The sequence below is a fragment of the Bombus fervidus genome, chromosome 14 (genome assembly GCF_041682495.2).
Source record: "Bombus fervidus isolate BK054 chromosome 14, iyBomFerv1, whole genome shotgun sequence".
Lineage (NCBI taxonomy): Eukaryota > Metazoa > Arthropoda > Insecta > Hymenoptera > Apidae > Bombus > Bombus fervidus.
The window spans coordinates 2,080,299-2,099,292 of NC_091530.1; the positions used below are offsets into that span (position 1 = coordinate 2,080,299).

The 18,994-nt window shown below is 34.1% G+C and overlaps 3 protein-coding genes across 12 annotated transcripts; 1 reads left to right on the top strand and 2 right to left on the bottom strand.

Annotated features, from left to right (window-relative positions):
- Window positions 1–200: 200 nt before the first annotated feature.
- On the bottom strand, window positions 201–10,360 carry Nup98-96 (nuclear pore complex protein Nup98-96). Of its 8 annotated transcripts, XM_072016611.1 has the most exons (27): window positions 10,129–10,284; window positions 9,927–10,057; window positions 9,581–9,655; window positions 9,281–9,490; window positions 8,733–8,975; window positions 8,447–8,650; window positions 8,041–8,124; window positions 7,721–7,900; window positions 7,456–7,595; window positions 7,031–7,346; window positions 6,628–6,811; window positions 6,429–6,540; window positions 6,219–6,359; window positions 5,071–6,123; window positions 4,849–4,992; window positions 4,647–4,761; window positions 4,408–4,551; window positions 4,129–4,311; window positions 3,872–4,048; window positions 3,555–3,784; window positions 3,221–3,467; window positions 2,832–2,969; window positions 2,471–2,741; window positions 2,078–2,344; window positions 1,680–2,000; window positions 1,036–1,380; window positions 201–939 (listed from the first exon to the last, which is right to left on the bottom strand). In XM_072016611.1, exons 3-27 carry the CDS (start codon window positions 9,609–9,611, stop codon window positions 759–761), a joined length of 5,661 nt encoding a protein of 1,886 aa, XP_071872712.1. In that variant the 5' UTR covers window positions 9,612–9,655; window positions 9,927–10,057; window positions 10,129–10,284; the 3' UTR covers window positions 201–758. The 8 variants fall into 8 exon arrangements, with proteins under 8 accessions (XP_071872712.1, XP_071872714.1, XP_071872713.1 ...); XM_072016613.1 differs by lacking the exons at window positions 9,927–10,057; window positions 10,129–10,284 and adding an exon at window positions 10,291–10,360; XM_072016612.1 differs by lacking the exon at window positions 9,927–10,057.
- Window positions 10,361–10,536: 176 nt separating this feature from the next.
- Pi3k92e (phosphatidylinositol 3-kinase 92E) lies at window positions 10,537–18,571 on the top strand. Its single transcript, XM_072016626.1, has 10 exons — window positions 10,537–11,409; window positions 11,514–11,972; window positions 14,534–14,965; window positions 15,067–15,497; window positions 15,632–15,925; window positions 16,037–16,315; window positions 16,444–16,713; window positions 16,800–17,114; window positions 17,197–17,659; window positions 17,751–18,571. The coding sequence occupies exons 1-10, from the start codon at window positions 11,266–11,268 to the stop codon at window positions 17,880–17,882; spliced, it is 3,219 nt and encodes a 1,072-aa protein (XP_071872727.1). The 5' UTR covers window positions 10,537–11,265; the 3' UTR covers window positions 17,883–18,571.
- Window positions 11,974–14,507, bottom strand: Spindly (spindle apparatus coiled-coil protein 1 spindly). 3 transcript variants are annotated; one of them, XM_072016639.1, is made up of 7 exons: window positions 14,247–14,507; window positions 13,889–14,120; window positions 13,492–13,795; window positions 13,275–13,395; window positions 12,898–13,207; window positions 12,616–12,772; window positions 11,974–12,544 (listed from the first exon to the last, which is right to left on the bottom strand). In XM_072016639.1, the coding sequence occupies exons 1-7, from the start codon at window positions 14,257–14,259 to the stop codon at window positions 12,071–12,073; spliced, it is 1,611 nt and encodes a 536-aa protein (XP_071872740.1). In that variant the 5' UTR covers window positions 14,260–14,507; the 3' UTR covers window positions 11,974–12,070. The 3 variants fall into 3 exon arrangements, with proteins under 3 accessions (XP_071872740.1, XP_071872739.1, XP_071872738.1); XM_072016638.1 differs by having other exon boundaries at window positions 13,889–14,182; window positions 14,247–14,506; XM_072016637.1 differs by having other exon boundaries at window positions 13,889–14,506.
- Window positions 18,572–18,994: the final 423 nt, after the last annotated feature.

Sequence of the window (18,994 nt, forward strand, 5' to 3'; positions counted from 1 at the left end):
TTTAACGCCTATCTATATTTTCAAGCGCAGAGACAAATTCCTAGATCCTAAGGATTTTGGAAGCTCCAACGTTTTTTCCACCTTTATACTTCCTCACTTTCAAACGTAAACGCATAATTAAAAAACAACCGTCTCGTCTTTCGCAATTCATCTAATTAAATAATCGATATAACATACTAATGTCAAAATAAATAACGTGATAATAGTAATATATTTGGTTTATATTTTGAAAATACATACAATATAGAACGAAAAATTTTTCTAGTGTTTCCTATAATTAGAATTAAAACAATCAGATAATGACATGCATATTTTAATTATCACTTTATAGAATTAAAAGCATCGTTCGAATATCTAAACTTACAACATTAACCGTATCACTTCTCTGGTCCTTTTCTGCTTGTTATTTACTTATTTAAATATTTATAGATATAGAATATCTTAAGTAACAAATTAGCATGTATATATGTATATGTATAAACATTCTTAATTGTTAATTATAGAAGTTATAAATCTTAACTATTGAATGTATTATTGATGCTATCATTATTATTATTGTTGTTGTTGTTATCACTACCATTGTCGCAATTAATTGTACTACAATCTTCATCACCATTATCGTGGTTACAAATCATAAAATCGTTTCATAAATCATTATAATTATTATTACAAAATCATGAAAAAAGAAGTATTACCACAAATATCTATTTTCGTCGAAAAAAGATTGTTGATTTCTGCAAAAGAAACAATTATGTTGCCTAATATATAATTTCGTTCACGCACATATTAATGACAAAACGAAGCTCTTGTTGTGCATAGTCTTCCGGCAATGGTAATTGAGATACCAGTTGATATATCGATGTAGATTTATTCTCGTTCAGTTGTAACAAACTCCTAGCTAAGTGTATCGTTCTCTTTGCAATTTCCGCTTGACAAAGCCTATCACAAACAATAATCATATTCAAATATTAATGATTTGCTGGTCTTTTACGCTCTGTATAAAAAATGCAAAAGGGAAGAATTCTAACAGTTTACCTATGTTTCGCAGTTAAACATGGAAATTGATTGATCTTGGAAGGAAGATTTGACAATCGTTGTTTTAGTGATTCCAATTTAGAACTTATTCCACGTGGATCGGCACTACGTAGCAAAGATTCAACACTCATAGTTATTTCCATATATTCCCAGAGTAATTGTCCTTGATATGTCCAACCACTTATAGCGCTACTGCATTCTAAAGGAGTCAGTGGACGCAATAAGCTGCGTAGATAATCGTAATTTTCGTTTATTATAACATCTGCTGCTAAATATTCAATAATAATTTCATGCGCCTTATTCCACTGTTCTGCTTGAATGAAATAGAAAGCTGCTTTCCCGTATCTGCAAATAAGAAAAAAAGATTCCCTTACATTGGGTTAAGAATTAGACTAAACTCTATTATTACTAGAATTTCTTATCCAATTTACAGAGATTTAGATTTATCGGCTACGATTACCATCACAAACCGTTTGGTTCATAACTAAACACATGCAAATCAAGATTTCACGTAAAATCATACCCTGCATCTTGTGTATTGCATTTTAAGTGTGAAATCTTTGCAACCATGCGTTTACATTAGCGCGAAACGACATTTGTAAACATGTATTGTACGATTAATATAGATCCAACTCTCCACTAACCTTTTAGCTACGTAACTTTTCACGGCTTTCGCATGGTGAATCCAAATCGAAGGTATACCCAATTCTTCGCGTAGAAACGTTTCTCGCTCGATAAAATCAGGACAATCACTAGCATCGTCTATTTCGACATGTCGTTGCAATAAATTCATTACCGCAGTCTTCCTTTTTGCGGCATCCTTTAAATGTAACATTACGAATATGGCCCAATGCCAGAGATCATATGCTTCTAATTGTGTCGCGAAATTAACATGTGTCAAAATGGCAACATGTTCCGAAAGATGTGAATAACCCAAAGCTAAAAGTACTTGCTGCATCAGCCAACTGCGATCAAATTAAATTATTTCAGATTACAAATTAAACTGAATTTGAAATTGCGAGAAAAGAAATTGATCGATTACCTGAGTCTGTAATCCATTGGATCAACAGTATGCGTTGCTGGATTCAATAATTCACCCAACGTATGATTGCCAGTGCAAAATAACTTTAAAAGATGAAAACAGAGATCATATATTGGTTTCCCATTATTTACTTCAAGTTCGAAATTATTTCCTTTATATTCAGGTTTCGGTATCGACGTATAAACGTCATTTGTCTTGGTTGTATCGAAGGAGGCCTCGTAAATGTCTAATATGTCTCTTATAGATGCAGTCGGAGATGAAAAATACCTGCACCATACACGAACGATATAATATATAGATATACGTATATTGTAATATTTTAATGAAAATAGAAAAAAGAAATTTAAATAAAAAAAAAAAGAAAAAATAGAAAAAACAAAGATTTGTGTTTACCACAAATGAACAGCTAACGCTCTCTTCCAATCGAAACCTTCACAGACATTAATTGGACAATGTTTACTTGGTGGTTCACCTGCCACCAATGCAAAAAGCTTTAGTCGATCTAACGAGAGGTTTTCATCAACACCGGCATTTTGCCATAATGCAATTTGCTGCTGTGTTAATACCTTTATAGGCATTCCACTGCACAGCTGCGCCATCAATAAGGCCAAACAATGATCACCCATTTCTCTTGCAAGTTTACACGCCTCTTCTAATTCGAAAGCTGCAATTTCAAATAGACGATGATAGAAAAATAAGTCGAAATGAAGACAGGAATTTTATATAATTGCATACAATACTTATCGACACATACCAGATAGTAAAAGCAATATCTTTGTTTCATAATTAATATCCGTATCCTCCAACACGTGAGTTTTTCTTATAACGTTTCTTAACCATTCCCCGATTGCCTCTCGCCGCGCAATTACGACGCTATGTTCTTCTGAATTTTCTAAAATAATGAAACACACAAAAACGTGCGCGTTACATATTATACATAATTTCTGCTTGTATATCAGACGTATATCAGGAATAAAAAATATATGGAAAAAAAAGACGGAGGAAGGAAGATTACAGATAGAGGAGGAAAAATAAATGAAAGAGGGGATGGAGGAAGAAATTATATTATATTTGAATTTGAATTATAATACATTTGAAAAATTAAACGATCGAGTTATAAATTAACATACATATTACACGTACCTGTGGCAACGTTTATATCAGGTAAATTTCCCCAAAGAGCTACACAGAGTTTCCAAACATTAGCAACATAGGAAGCAAAGGAATCTGTGGTAAACTGTTCTGCAAATTCTTCGGCTAAACTACAATGTGCGTGTAAAGCCATGCTCGCCTTATTAATATCTGTATCTACGTCAAAAATTAGACAGTCTCCATCTGGATTCATTACACGATGTGACAGCTGAATTTTTAGATGACCTTCTATACTTTCCTTAAATGATACAAAGAATGAAAATAAAAGTATAAATATTAAAATGTCTAATTCTAAATAACGTAAGTACTTAAAAATGAAACTTACTTTGAATGTCTTAATGCGTTCTTCACCGGTCCCACTACCACCCAAAATCTGTATACGTTGCACTATCCCAACGGATGTTGTATCTTCTGGAGAACGACCACATACGTAAGATCCAATTTGCTCAAAAGAATTATTTAATGGTACATCGTCAGCCTGTTTCTTCGTACTCAATGTAAGTAAAGTTAAACCTCGTCCCCAGCTTGGTTTAAACCTTCTTCCCATTTGTATACCTAAATTAATACATAAAAATAGCATACAATTATTTACATTATCTACACGAATTCTTAATAAATACAAATATGATAAAAGCTGCTTACCAATATCAGCAACGGAACGAGATTCCAATTTATGTATAATAGATTTTGATAACGGAATCACTTCAGAAATACATCGAAGAATTGTAGTCACCGGAGTTATCGAAGGATCCGGTAAACCTTTTTCATATATCGTTGATGTCTTAGGAACGATGTCCATCGAGCGTTTCAATTTGGAATCTATAGCACAAATTGATATCCTTGTAACTTGTACAATGTACAAAATATTAATCTGACATACATCATTAACTTGATATTACCTGTCTTTGAAAGGGTCGATTCTTCATAAGTAATAGTTGGCGTCCGATGAATTGCCAAATTTGATCGTAACATCGGACTGTAAATTGGTTCGTAGTTCTGATCTTCATCTAATTTTTGTGGCGTATTGGTGAAACATCGCAAAGAACTTCTACGATCGTTAAGAAATAACGCGCGATTCGATTCTAAAATAGTAATAATATTCCAATGTTAAATAAGAATAAACATCATTATATAAATAGAAAAATTAATAATATAATCTTAACACGATCAGAGTTTACCTTGATTATAAGCCTCGTTAATTTCTTCGTCGCTGCCATCAAAGAAACTGGCCTTCATTAATTGCAATTTATGACTGTCTGTACCCAAAATGCGAGCGTTCTCACCAGTTGGACTTATCGGTAGTTGTTTTTCACGATTCTGATCTATTGAAAAAGAATTTTTCGTACAGTATAGTAGCAATAAATACAACAGAATTATTCGTAATCGAATTGACTATAAAGTTATACATCTCACGCACCTGTTCTAAACGATCGGCGTGAGACAATTGCTTCCAAGAGAAGTCCACGTGTATCTAAATCTGAATAGTCTGTATTCGCTGTTTTTAAATCATTGGCCTTGGAAGTATCTTTATTCTAATTAAAAACAAGAAATTGATTGTAAAAATTTGGATCGTGTAAGCACTCCAATTTTTGTGTAATTAACGAGTAAAACAATCTTACTGAAACTACTTTTGATTGCTCCTGTTTGGTTGCACATTTTTGCTGAGTTGCACATAATTTTAATCTTTTCGTGTCATTCGCTGTAGGGATATTATTATCTTCTTCATCTGAATCGCTTAGACCATATTTAGAAAAATGATCTACCTGAAATGATATATAACCATGAGAGAAATACAAATATGAGATTGGGAAGATTATAAAACTGCTTGGGATTTAAGCTACCTTAAAAACCCATGAACCAGTTTCAGGTCGATACTCTAAGAATCTAGTATCATGTTTCGCTGACACTCTTCGTAATTTTTCTTCGTAATCCATCGCAGCTAAACGATGGGGGTCGGTAATAGGCTTATGTAGAGATTTATCGTGTGGCCATACTTGGTCTAAAGTAACTTGTGCTTTACGATTTAATCCTTCTCCGCTAGGTGGTTTCTTATCATCGTCTGGATAAATGATGACTTCCTTATGTCGAAAATGTACGATTTCGTCTAAATTCAAGCCATATATATCAAACGATTCAGGGAAATACACATTTCCATAATCTTCACGTCCAACAGTGAAGTTTGGTACAATACACGTTTCACCACGAACATACTCGTCTAATTTATCAAGCGGCGGAATTGTATAGTAACCAGCACGTTTCAGCGTTACTTTAGCTGCGTTTGGTTTCCAGTTCGAAGTTTGTAACGTTGAAAAAGAACTTTCGTCCAATTCTTGACTCGAATCAGAGTTCTGAGTCACAATGTCCGTACATGTTTTATCAACGAGAGATGAATTCTTTAAAGACGTATCGACAGATGAATTAATTTCAGAGCACTTTTGATTTGATGAATTGGCGTTAGCATAAGGTCGCAATTCAGTAACAGTATTGTTTATCATCTCTTCCGACAATGCGTTCGGACTAGAAAATAGCGACCGTTGACCCTCGTATGATTCTTCGTCCAAATTTTTTGCATTTCGTGGAAGGCTCGTTTTCAACCAAGACAAAGATGATCTCCGATCGTTTACTAATTGTCGATTATTATCTTGACTATGATTTTCTTTATCTACAGTTTCGATAGTTGTATTTTCAATATATGTATTTGTTACAGGTGATTTCTCTTCTCCTTTTCCGGAAGATTGTAAGTTTCTCCCTCCAGTTTGTGAACTTTCAGTAGGCGATGGAACTATCGAGTTCGATATGGATTTCGGACGTAGTACCAAACGCTTTGCATTTGGACGAGGCTGAAATGCTTCCGAGAGTGGATCTTCCTCTTCAAGACCTTCGAACATTGACTTCTACAAAATTTCATTACATATATGTATGATACATGTAAGTTATGAGCGGAGAAAGTTCCAATTATATAAACATGCTTATTACATCGATATTTTACCTTAGATAATTGTGCAGGAGTAACAACTTTGGCCTTGATTTTCGGAGACTTATTATCAGCAGTAACCTTATACTGTTGACCATTCATTAATTTGGATGGCGTGTTTGCCGGTTTTAATAACTCTTCTGTTTTACCGGAAGCCTAAAGTCATGTCATATTCGAATAAGTTCTCAAATAAGTTCTCAGTCGTACATATTAAAAACTACTTACTGGTAAAAGATTTTTTAATAACGGTGAATCGCCGAAAGGTGCAGACACCAAGGCTAAAATTTGTTGATGCACCGGCACAGTTCCCGAACTTTTGACTTGGTTCATAGTATTTCTGTAATGATAAGATACGAAACATATTAAAATACTTTCAATCGCGTGATCGATATGAATAAAAATAGTCAAAAATTCGATGTAATACCCAGCTCCGAGTAATCCAGTCCCAATACCCGCTCCTACATTTGTATTATTCCCGAAAGTTGAAGATCCAAACGTCCCCGATGTATTAAATGGTGCATTATTGCCACTGTTCCCGAACAAACCGCCTGATTTTTGCTGACCAAATAAAGTAGAGCCACTACCCAACATTAAACCCGTATTTGTACCTATAAAATAAATTTATATTCAACATCAATAACCGTTAACAATAAACGTTGTACCTCACTATTTATTTGTTTCTCTTTATTTTTATTCAATTTACTATTCTATTGAAAAATTATATAGATATAAACTTTATAAAACAAAATAAATATAAGGCTACTGAAATTTGAAATTATTGTAATGCATTGATAGTCACATTAATGACTAGCATATAAATAATTTACCGAGTCCGGACGATGGTGTAGAAGTTGAACCAAAAGAAAATCCAGATGTTTGTCCTGCAGGCTTAAAAGATGTATTAAACAACGAAGTACCGGTATTTTGCCCTGTAGTGAAACCTGGTGCAGTTCCAAAAGTCGATGGTGCAGTCGAACCGAAAGTCGAATTTACTCCGAAACCTATCGTTCCAGTTGATTTAGAACAGAATAAAGGTGTACCCGTATTGCTCATTGGTGTCTGACCAAAAGTGGAAAATCCAGTGCTAGACGATGTGGAAGGTGCATTAAAAGCTGATTTGTTTTGGTTAAATAGACCAATACTCTGTAAGAAGATAAATATGAGAATGTTAACATCGATCAGAATACAATCACGATCGATGATTATGATTGATGGTTGATGAAAAGTTTCTCTTATTTCTTCTTTGTATTACCTGATTCGGTTGCGTTGAACCAAATGCGGAGCCGAAAGCAGTGTTTTGACCCGTATTAATGCCACCGAAACCTGTACCAGCAGTTTGGTTAGTATTGCTGGTTGCAAAAAGTGGGGTTGGAGCTGCTGCTGTAGATAAAACTAGTTGTATTTTGCGGATATAAATAATTCATACAGATGTGTTTACCGACACCGATACAGTAATTCTAAAGTGACATTAGCAACAATGAAAATTACCAATGGTATTTGAAAAATTAGATACTTACTACCAAATGGTTTATTCTGGGTATTAGTACCAAACAGATTAGTGCTTGGAGTAGAATTAAAAGCAAAATTATTTGTTGTTGTTGTCGAGGGTGTACCAAAAGTACTTATAGGCTTTCCAAATAGACCACTTGAGCCAGACTGTGTGGTTGCTCCAAAACCAGCGCTCATTCCACCAAAGCCTAATTTAAAATATGAAACAATTATCGAGAAGATAAACAATAGAAATAGTTCAATTTTAAGAATAAAAGTTAAGCTATTTAGTCCTGAAGAATAATATCTAGTAAATATGCAATAACTAATTTGCATTAGAATATTTTACCCGTTGTTGCAGTACTAGTACCTGCCCCTGCATTACCAAAAGGTGAAGGTTGTGCTGGTGCACCAAAGATTCCTGTACTGGGTCCTAAGCATCAAAGGAAACACAAATAACATGATATATGTAGAATTCGCATACTCGAATAGAGAACACAACACATTTGGTTAAAACTCTCTCGCACATCAATAACACAGCACTCTGATAGAGTCCATCTTATAGAGTCAGTTCACGCGACTCTGTGAACCAACCGCACATACCAACACGCGTGCACACGTACAGGTTCGTATTGTTCGAAATCACTCGACATATATAATATTATGTATAAGTATCAAGAGAATATTATTATAGATATGTAATAATATAAATTAATTGGATTATATAGTTACAATAGATCATGATAGTTTTTTACCTTTTCGTCCCACAGAATAATCTTCGAAACGTAACTCTTCGTAAGATTTTGATTCATATTCTTTCATTGTCGCAATACAACAATGTCTGACTGATATGGTATGAGATATACCATTCTTGGACATGGAATCGGTAGTAATCATAGGAGAAAATTTAACGACAGTACCAGTTATACTTGTGGTTGCTGTGTTCGTATTGCCAAAACCTAGAATGAGATTGTTCTCAAATCTGTCTTTCTAAATGAAATAGTAGAATAGATTTTATAGTTATATAAATTATAAACATACCAGGTGTTGTTCCAAATAAATTTGTATTTCCAGTGGTACTGCTTTGCCCAAAAGGTGTGGTTTGCTGAGCTGATTGTTGGGGTTGCCCAAATAAATTTGTACCAGATGTAGTACCAAAACCAAATCCAGCTGGTTTATTCGACTGACCAAATGCTGACGTTGCAGTGTTTGTACCAAAAAGATTTGTACTTGCATTTTGCTGAGCGCCAAATAAATTGGTATTTGTATTTGTTGTACCAAACCCTGTAGAAAAGAAAATTTTAGTATAACAACAATTCGTTACCTGATATTTTAATTTACACAGATAAAATTTGATCATATTTCAAATCAAGAAAAATATACAGACATAACAAAATTTAAACTTTTACTATATTCATTATGTTGATCAAATTATTATGTGTATTTAAGGATCAATAAAAAAGACGAAAGACAGTATGTTAATAATTATAAATCAATGCTAACAAAATGATATTTTATATTTTCTACAAATATTTATATGGATAAATACTTTTAAATTACAGCTAGTAGAATGATTTATGAATCGCTACCTCCAAAAGATGGTTGAGTAAATGCAGGTGGAGTTGTAGTATTGCCAAACAATCCACCAGTGGTAGAACCTGCAGGCTTTGAACTAAAGAGAGAAGTATTGCCACTGCCAAAGACTGGTGTAGCACCAGAACCAAAACTTGTTGTAGTGATCGGTTTACCAAACGCAGATTGCCCAAATGGACTGGACTGCGTTGGTGTATTAAAACTACCTACAATAAAGATGAATTAAAACAGGATTTACATAAGGACATAAAAGAAGATAAGGGATACAAAATACAGATATAATTCATTTTACTTACTAAAAGATGTATTTCCAGCTTGACCAAACATGCTTAATAGGACGATCCTAATTTGTTTTTAATATTTATTGGCACCTGCAATATATTAGTAAATAAAAAAGATCAAAACAAATATTTCGAAATAATAAAATCCATCGTTACATCGGATTCAAATTTACTAAAACTATAAAACAATATATTAAATAATGTATACTCAAGTATTATTATAAATTTTGCAGTATTCTCTAAAATCTATTAACATGATGAAATTAAAATGTGATACGAAACTGCACAAGATTCACGCGCGATAACACTATGATCTCTATTTTCTTTCTCTTTTTTTTTCTTAGAACGTTAAGAAAGTTACCGTTAAGACGCCAGAAGTAAGAATAAATTGTCATTCACTGTAATTGACCATTTGTCGAAAAATCGTTATGAGTACATTAAAATCGTCTGTTACAATATTATGAAACGAATTCTTCTCAAACTGTACATCTTCTAAAATTTGTTTTGATACAAATAATTACTTGATAAAGAGGTTATACAAATGAAATTTTTGATGATATTACCAAGAATTCAACAAACGATATATGAAAAGCGACAATATATCGTTTCGCGGGATTCATACGTTTCAACTACCCCGATTGCTGATTATTGATACTGAATTATAAACACGTAAAATTCGTAGATATCACGTAAGTGCGTATAATATACGTCGTAAAATGGCAAACCTCGAAAGTCAATCGATAATACAGTGACGATATTATAATTTTCATACGAATAAATCGGTAACCAGCAGGGTAGACAAAATAGAAGGTAAAAAAGTTCTGCAATTAGTATGTCACGTTTTACGTCGATGGATCTGTATTTAGAGACCTTTTTGTCAAATTGAATTAACAAATAACAACATCTAGAACTTTTTAAATTCGGAGCCAAGTAGGGACTTTTACATTATTATCGTATATTTATGTTTTTATTTTGTATAGTGAAATTAAACAATGATCAATATTTGGACTAGAAATATTGTATTATGATATGAGATTATTAAATTAAATATACAGTAAGAAGTATAAGTTAAAAGGCATTATGAAGAAGTTGAAGAAACAGCATCATAGAATCCGATTGAAATGAGACCCAATAGAAAAAGAGACTAATTTTGCTTTGATATACACGTATATACTGAAATGTACGTGTAAGTAGGTGGGTAGAATGCATTTATAAAAATAATGGCTGACTAGTAGTGTATCGTACACAGAAAGAAGCGATTGTATGGACTTTAGTTGTGATCCAAATCGAACAAAGTTACATTTTGTATTAAAGCACACAATAGATATCGATGGACTGAACTTTACAAATACAATCGATAATAATTAGTAAAAAACCAAGCAAGTTTGCTATTTAGCCTCAGTATACAACTTTACGAAATTCATAGTTGAATAAAATTTACAGTCGTATGTATGGTTGTAAAAATGAAGAAAAGGATCCATAGAAAAGATATGTTGATCGTATGATTGTTTTCTGTATTATACAGCTTGTTATCAAACGTTTCAATGAAGTCATATTGCTTAAAAGAGAAAGGATACTTTCGGTCGCGATGCGACTTGCACGATACATTTCGTGTTTTTTTCTTCAATTAATTGCATTTGAGCTACGGTTCTTTGTATTTTATTAAATTTTTCTATATCCTAAAAAGAAGATTTAACACGATGGTACATATACCGAGTGCGTATACTTACAATTTTTGGGCAAAGTCACCCACGGAAGTTGTTGAACTAACTTGTTTAATGCCAAATGGGGTCGTTATACCCTTAGAGACTAATCGCAATATCACTTTGGCCGAAATTAAAGAGGTAGGTCAAAAATTAGTAAAACATAACAAGACTAATATTGTATTTTTATATGCTATAAACAAGAGTAACTTAAAATATCAATGTCAATATATATTTTTACATAGGATCTCTGGGATGAAGCCAGCAAATATCCTCTTCATGGTACATTAAAAGATGCTCCGTCCTATGTATTTTCATGTATCAACTCTAATGCAGAAGCAGAAGAACTACGAGATGAAACAAGACGTTTATGTGATATAAAACCATTTTGTTCTGTGCTTAAAGTTATAGAGCGTGAAGGTGTTAAAAGCGATAGAAATTTAGATTCTCAAATTGGTCTTCTCATTGGAAAAGGATTACACGAGTTTACAGCCTTAAAGAATTCAGAAGTGAATGACTTCAGATGGAAAATGAGAGTTTTAGGAGATGAAGTTGCAATGGCAAGACAAAAGAAGTCTTGGATGGAAAAAGTACGTTACCAGTTTCCTACCCGATTAGCACCAACTGCCACAATACCAAAAAATATTGAATGTCGATTAAAAGATGGGAATATCGTTCTTGTCACCAAATTTGAGAATACAGAGGTAAGACAACAGCTGTTTTATTACATTTATTGTCACTTGTATATAAAATTAAAATATTTCTCTATATCGGGTATGCATGTTATATAACAAATTTTTTATTAATCATTGAAATTAGTTGGTATGTAAACAACAGGATATTCATGTTCTGTTGTGCTTGATGAGACCTTACTCTTCTTAATGGCTGTATTCTCCACAGAGTGGAAAGGTTTGTTCTCATCGTTATCAGTACTTTGGTTATGTTCAAATTTGCATGATTTTTTTGGTGTAATAATCTTGACTTTTACATCACTGTTAATACTGTTGCTATTTTCTTTGTCTGTTAATTGTTTGTGGGTTTTATATTCTTCTGTATTCTCAATCGAACAACCAGTATGCTCAATTTCAAGAGAATAATTTAATGGAAGTGCATGAGCAGAACTTTTTATTCTTTGGTTAGAAGTGGATTGTTTTTCATCAATTGTTGCACCAGTATTATACTTATGTGTGAGATCTTTGAGTACATTTGAAACTTCATGTTCTGCATCATTCATAAGATCTAATCTCGATTCTGCTTGCTCGGCATACATTTGAACCTTTAAAAATATAAAAATGGTTACGCAAGATCATTCTCATTTCTATAGGCACCAAAAGTAAAAACAATTACCTCCAAAGAGGAAGCTTTGTAACGCCAATAATGTAGTTGTTTGGTGATGTTCATTTTTGTTTCTTCCTGCACCAGAAGTTTTGTACAAAGATCTTCAATTTTTATACGAAGTTCTTCCATTTCTTTTTTCTGAGTATCTACCAGAGATTGAAAGTACCTATAATTTTGAAAATAGAACAGAAAAATAGAAACAAGAAAGTGCAGAAAGACAGCAATGAACAAAAACATTGATTATTGCAGAATTTCATAATTTCATAATATAATTTGGTTAACATTTTGTACCTAAAAGATGTATCGCTACAATTCAATTGTTTCGAATTACTATTTTTTTTGATTTCAATCTTCAATTTGTTTTCAAGATCCGATATTCTACTTTTGTATTTCTTAATTAATTCCTCATTTTCTGTAAATGTATGATCTGCGTCATTATCCAATTTCCTAAGTGTTGCAACGCGCTCTGTTCTCAGTTTTTTGATCTCCATAATTTGTGATTTACATATGCGTTTGAGTTCCATGTACTTTTCACGTAATACATTCATTTTATTCATTACATTCTGCCGACGATCTTCCACTTCAGCAAATATTGAATTGCCTGAGAAAAAAGTAAGTTAGATAGTCTGTGACAGTAATGAAAGTGCATAATTTGCATTGGTGCTTACCTTTCTGTGATTTACATGTAGGATCCATTTGAAGCGATTCGAGCTCTGTACGTTTCAAAGAAAGCTCTGCGCGAATTTCTTCCAAAGTCTGATCTTTCTCTGCTAGTTGTTCTCTGATACTCTATCGATAGAAAAAGGATTTTGCATTTTATTTTATGAGATTTACGATAAATAATTTGATTTTCAATATCAAATACATGAATAATTCGCTCCTCACTCGAGTATAATGTTCATAATGGTCGCATCGAGATTTTAATTCCGCGATCGATTCTTCCGCATATTCATATTTCTTTCTTTCTTCTTGTAGTATCGATAAAAGTTCATCGATGCGTTTCTTTAAGGAGATGTTGTCTGTTTCGAAAGAAAGATTTGCGAATTGATCTACGATAACAGCTTCGCATTCAGTCTTTATACATTGATCAGCACATTGTCGTAATTTTTCAATTTCTTCCGCTTGCTGCTCTAATTTCGTTTCTAGATTCAAAATTGTGTTTTCATATTCTTTCGCGAGAGTGCGATGTCTAAAACGAAAAACAAATAGAAAATAGAAGAAGAATCTAGCAAAAAGAGATTAATAAACGATTGTTTACTACATAGAAATTTCATATATTTACTTTTCGTCGACTTTTAGAATATATTGTTCTTTCTCGGAAATTCGTTGATCATGAGAACGTTCAAGTACTTCATTTGCTTCATGAACTTCAAGTAGCATTGCTTCGTTTACTCGAAGTTTTCGTTTTAGATCATGATTCTCTTGTCTACATTTTTCGTATTCAGCTTTTAATGCATTATAGGAACGACTCTGATTAAGTATTTCAGAATCTTCGATATATTCTTCATTGCACCCTTCATTCATGAAATCTTGTGTCGACATGGTTAAAGGTTAAGTTCACTTTTGTACATTCAAACTTAAACACGACGAACGTTATTGAAAAATCAACATTCAGCACACGCACACGTTGTTTATCTTACCTAACCAACTCATTGTTGTTTCTTTTCAATTGCAATTGATATGTAAAAAGCACTGACCTCTGTTGTTGATATGCTTTTCTTTTCTATTTCAATTTCTTTTCTCCCTCTCTTTTCATCTGTCCCCCTCTTTCTACTTCTTCGATCCTTATTTCAGTTATTTCCGGTTCCGTTCCGCCTATACATTAAAAGGCGGAACATTTGAAATTAAACGTTAAAAGACAAAAGCTATTTTATCTTCCTAAAAAACATATGTATAATATTTGCGTGCAATTACAATTTGATTTCAGACGGCCTTCACATTTCAAATACCACACACTACGACGCCATATCAGTTATTGGTATCTATTTTAAATAAACGAGCAAACACGTTAATGTCGAAAGGACACCCAAACGATTTTACTCTAAAAGTTTGCGGACAGGAAGAGTATTTAATTGGAGATTATCCTTTAATACAATTTAGTTATATTCAAGATTGTTTAGCGAAAGATATTACTCCTACATTGGTTACTCTAAACAGAGACAGCGTCTCTGTTGATCAAGAAAGTACTGCAGAGAACGTAGAAGTAGATACCTTACAACGTACAAGGCCTTCCTTTTCTACGTTAACTCTACGTAAGAAGGGTAAACATATATCTGCTTGGAAAATAGAGGAACCGTTTGTTTTTACTGTGAATGGTATATCACGATTAAACTGCGATGCAGCCCATCGTACCGTTGAGGTATAAATCACGCTTCCGTAATCGGTAAACGTGACTCGTTTCGAGATATCATCTTTCACAGTAGCTGATTTATATTTCTTCTTTAATTTTCGTTTCCACAGATTGGCCTTCAAGCTGGTCTTTTTCATGGTGGAAAATCTCTGTGCGAAAGCCAGAAGACTAAAGAAACTATTGTCAGTTCCGACGGAAGTTGCGAATGGGAAGAACCGTTGAGGTTTGATATAAAAGTGCGGGATATACCGCGAATGGCTAGGCTGTGTTTTGTTCTATATGAAATTAGTAAGACTGCGAAAGGACTGAAAAGTCGTAGATTAGTTAAAGATACCAAACAGGAATTTTTTATAAATCCATTATGCTGGGCGAATACAACCATATATGATTTTAAATCTCAATTAAAAACGGGAGCAATGACACTCTATACGTGGACGTATGCCGAGGACATGCAAAACGACGATCTTCTGCATCCTCTCGGAACGGTAGTCTCAAATCCCCATATAGATAGAGCGGCTGCTTTAATGTTGACATTTCCAAAGTAAGTAAGTCTTTTTATTCTTTCTTTCTTTTCTTTCTTCTTTTTATTTTCTGAAAAATCTCCGTTTCTATACTCCGCTTCCGTCATCCTATATACATTCGAGTTGTTTGTCTGTCTGCGTGTTTCTCCATTAGTTACGGGAAAGACAAATCCGTTCTTTATCCAACTCCGGAGAAAATGGTGGAATATGCGAGAAAGTTACGGGAATCATCTGCCGAACGTTCGATCCAAGAAGAACCTGATCAAGAATCTGATGTCGGTAAGCTTCAGCAACTCGAGCAACTTCGATTATTAGCGGATAGAGATCCACTACACGAGCTTCACGAGCAAGAACGAAAGATAATGTGGACATTAAGGCATCACTGTCTTCTTGAGATACCCACGCTGTTGGCCAGGTTGTTGCACTGCGTGGAATGGAACGATCATAGGTGAAAATCTAAATATTCGAAATACCAAATGATAGGAGTTATTTTAACATCGTCCATTTTCATAGAAAAAGAGAACGTTTAAATCTACTTTCCGATTCTCGACGTATACAGGGAAGTAGCTGAAGCTACGGCGCTGGTGCAACAGTGGCCCAAATTACCCGTCGAAAAGGCACTTGAATTATTGGATTATGCTTACGCTGATCAAAATGTTCGAAGTTTTGCTGTGCGTTGTTTAATGGATGTCAGCGACGAAGATTTGAGCCTTTATCTATTGCAGCTGGTACAAGCGTTAAAACACGAAAATTATTTATCTTGTGAACTGACGGAGTTTCTACTGAGACGCGCTCTTAACAATCGAAGCATTGGTCATTTCTTATTCTGGCATCTTAGGTTGGTATTGTATATTTTCCCATTTGTATTCGATTCGTTTCTTTTATGTCGTACCCATCGTATTTCTTCGAGTTCACTTATATCTTATATAATCTCTTATTCCTTTTTTATGAACATTCTTTTGCTAGATCGGAGATGCAAGTGGGTGCTGTATCAGTTCGTTTTGGTTTAATATTAGAAGCGTATTGCAGAGGAAGCCAACAGCATATGCGATCGCTGTTTAAACAAATGGAATGTTTGGGCAAATTGAAATGTGCTTCTGAACAAATAAAGCAGCGAAAAGATCGGAAAGCCACGTTACAAGGATTTCAAGAATTTATTCAAGAACCTCATTGTCAAGATGCGTTGTCAAACGTTTTAAATCCATTGGATCCAAGTTTTCGATGGAAACGCATTAAGTAAGCTTTTGCATTAAGATGATACTTGAATTCATTATCTTTCTTATTTACATTGGACTTTTTACAAAAATATCAATCGTTTACAGAATCGAGAAATGTAGAGTAATGGACAGCAAGATGCGGCCACTTTGGTTAGTTTTTGAAAATGCTGATCCGTTCGGTGATGATATTTACTTGATATTGAAACATGGAGATGATTTGAGACAAGATATGCTTACGCTGCAGATGTTACGAATCATGGATAAGCTGTGGAAAAAAGAAGGTCTGGATTTACGTATGAATCCTTACGGTTGCATATCAACGGAAAATAGAGTTGGCATGATCGAGGTGGTTCTAAATGCAGAGACGATTGCAAATATTCAAAAGGAAAAAGGCACTTTTTCGGCAACCGCTGCTTTTAGGTACATTCAAATAGAGATATTATGTATTTTTACGACACACCATCTGTATCATATTCTTCAAATTATTTTCGTATCACTGTAGGCGAGGATCTTTACTTGCTTGGTTGAAAGACCATAATCACACCGAGACAGCGTTGAATAGAGCTATCGAGGAATTTACTTTAAGCTGCGCGGGTTATTGCGTGGCTACGTATGTCCTCGGAATTGCGGATAGACATTCGGATAATATAATGGTGAAGAAAACCGGTCAATTGTTTCACGTTGATTTTGGTCACATACTTGGACACTTTAAAGAGAAATTTGGATTCAGGCGTGAACGCGTGCCCTTCGTGTTGACCAATGATTTCGTACATGTAATAAATAAGGGTCAGACAAAGAAGGGTCAAGCAGTTGAATTTCAACGATTTCAGAGTCACTGCGAACAAGCTTTTCTCGTTCTACGACAACACGGAGGTCTAATATTATCATTGTTTGCTATGATGATATCAACGGGATTACCTGAATTATCATCGGAAAAAGATCTTAATTATTTAAGAGATACTCTGGTACGTTATCAGTTTTTTTTTTTTCTTTCCTTCTGAATTTAGAAAGAGTACATATGTTAGCTAGAAGTTTGATGCGATTGTTCATAAATAGGTACTTGAGATGTCTGAAAGCGAGGCACAAAAACATTTTAGGAGTAAATTTGACGAAGCTCTTTGTAATTCGTGGAAAACTTCGTTAAACTGGGCTTCTCATAATATGTCGAAAAACAATAAAACGACATGAGCGGAACAGAATAAAACAAATTGAAACGAATGAATTCGATCGGCACACGCTTATCGACGAACAAGTGCCATCGTATCATTCAAATGTGCAAAACTCGATTTGGATGATGAATGATTCTTCATGAAAAGAATATACATGTTTGCTGCAAAGAAGAGACGCAAACAATGGAATGATTAGACAGATTTTGTTGATCACCAGCAACTATTTTTCTCGTTGCCGTATAACCGTAACGCGTGCGCATCCTTATCCCCACGCCTCCTCTCTTTCTTTCCCTCTTTATTCCTTTCTCTATATTTCATACACATTATCACATACTACGCACGCACAGGCGTTCGATACTTTATTGTACATTTATATGCTACACCCCCCTTTTTGCCACTTATGATAAGTGGACGGAAAATAGAAGCGAAATACGTGTATAGTACATATCATTGGTTGACATTGCGATCGCAGGATTCTCATAAACAGAAGATAAGCAGGCGTTACTTTGAAAGGAATGTTTCAAGACAATTCGCTCGCCTGACAAGATTGTTGCAGTATCACGGCTGTGCTATTCTACCAGCAGTCTTATAATCTTCCGATTGTAACAAAGAATGGTCAAAGGCTTGGAATAAACTTTGAATAATCCACGAAATTTCTGAATCCTGGAATACTATTGTATCGATTGTAATAAACGAAGTTATTCTTCATCTTCTGTTTTCCTTCTTCGTTATTCGAACAACCTTTATAAAAGAAATCTATGAAATGTCTGTTTTACAGTATTAAATTATTTCACTCTTACCGAATATAAACAGGAAAACTAGGAAAGAAGTATAAATGCGTACGCTGACGTGTAGGGTTTGATCTTTTAAAACGATGTTTATACCTTAGACGGTGTAATTTCAGAATTTTCCAAATAAATATACATAGATGCGATGTAAAAGGGAAAGAAAGGGAGAATCATAAGAGAACTAGCTTAAACGAACATACACGTATAATGAAAACCGATGAGAGAAAATAGTTATATCGAATGCAATTACGCGCGCAAGGCCGTCGTGTGGATTCTTTTACTACGTTATTGGTCGCGTTGCTGGTAAGCTCGTGGATCACTGGAGTCGCGTTACATAAGTTGA

What these genes read in the sequence shown, in the direction of transcription:
- Nup98-96 (XM_072016613.1), bottom strand. Translation starts at nt 9,611, where the DNA reads ATGTTTGGTCAAGCTGGAAATACATCTTTTA. An exon ending in TACTAGTACTGCAACAACGG is followed by an intron (nt 7,901 to 8,040) that starts GTAAAATATTCT and finishes ATTTTAAATTAG; the next exon opens with GCTTTGGTGGAATGAGCGCT. An exon ending in TAACGAGGCTTATAATCAAG is followed by an intron (nt 4,312 to 4,407) that starts GTAAACTCTGAT and finishes TTACTATTTTAG; the next exon opens with AATCGAATCGCGCGTTATTT.
- Pi3k92e (XM_072016626.1), top strand. Translation starts at nt 11,266, where the DNA reads ATGGTACATATACCGAGTGCGTATACTTACAATTTTTGGGCAAAGTCA. An exon ending in CAGCCCATCGTACCGTTGAG is followed by an intron (nt 14,966 to 15,066) that starts GTATAAATCACG and finishes TCGTTTCCACAG; the next exon opens with ATTGGCCTTCAAGCTGGTCT. An exon ending in TTCTTATTCTGGCATCTTAG is followed by an intron (nt 16,316 to 16,443) that starts GTTGGTATTGTA and finishes TTCTTTTGCTAG; the next exon opens with ATCGGAGATGCAAGTGGGTG.
- Spindly (XM_072016638.1), bottom strand. Translation starts at nt 14,148, where the DNA reads ATGTCGACACAAGATTTCATGAATGAAGGGTGCAATGAAGAATATATC. An exon ending in ATTCTAAAAGTCGACGAAAA is followed by an intron (nt 13,796 to 13,888) that starts GTAAATATATGA and finishes TTTTCGTTTTAG; the next exon opens with ACATCGCACTCTCGCGAAAG. An exon ending in TACATGTAAATCACAGAAAG is followed by an intron (nt 13,208 to 13,274) that starts GTAAGCACCAAT and finishes CTTTTTTCTCAG; the next exon opens with GCAATTCAATATTTGCTGAA.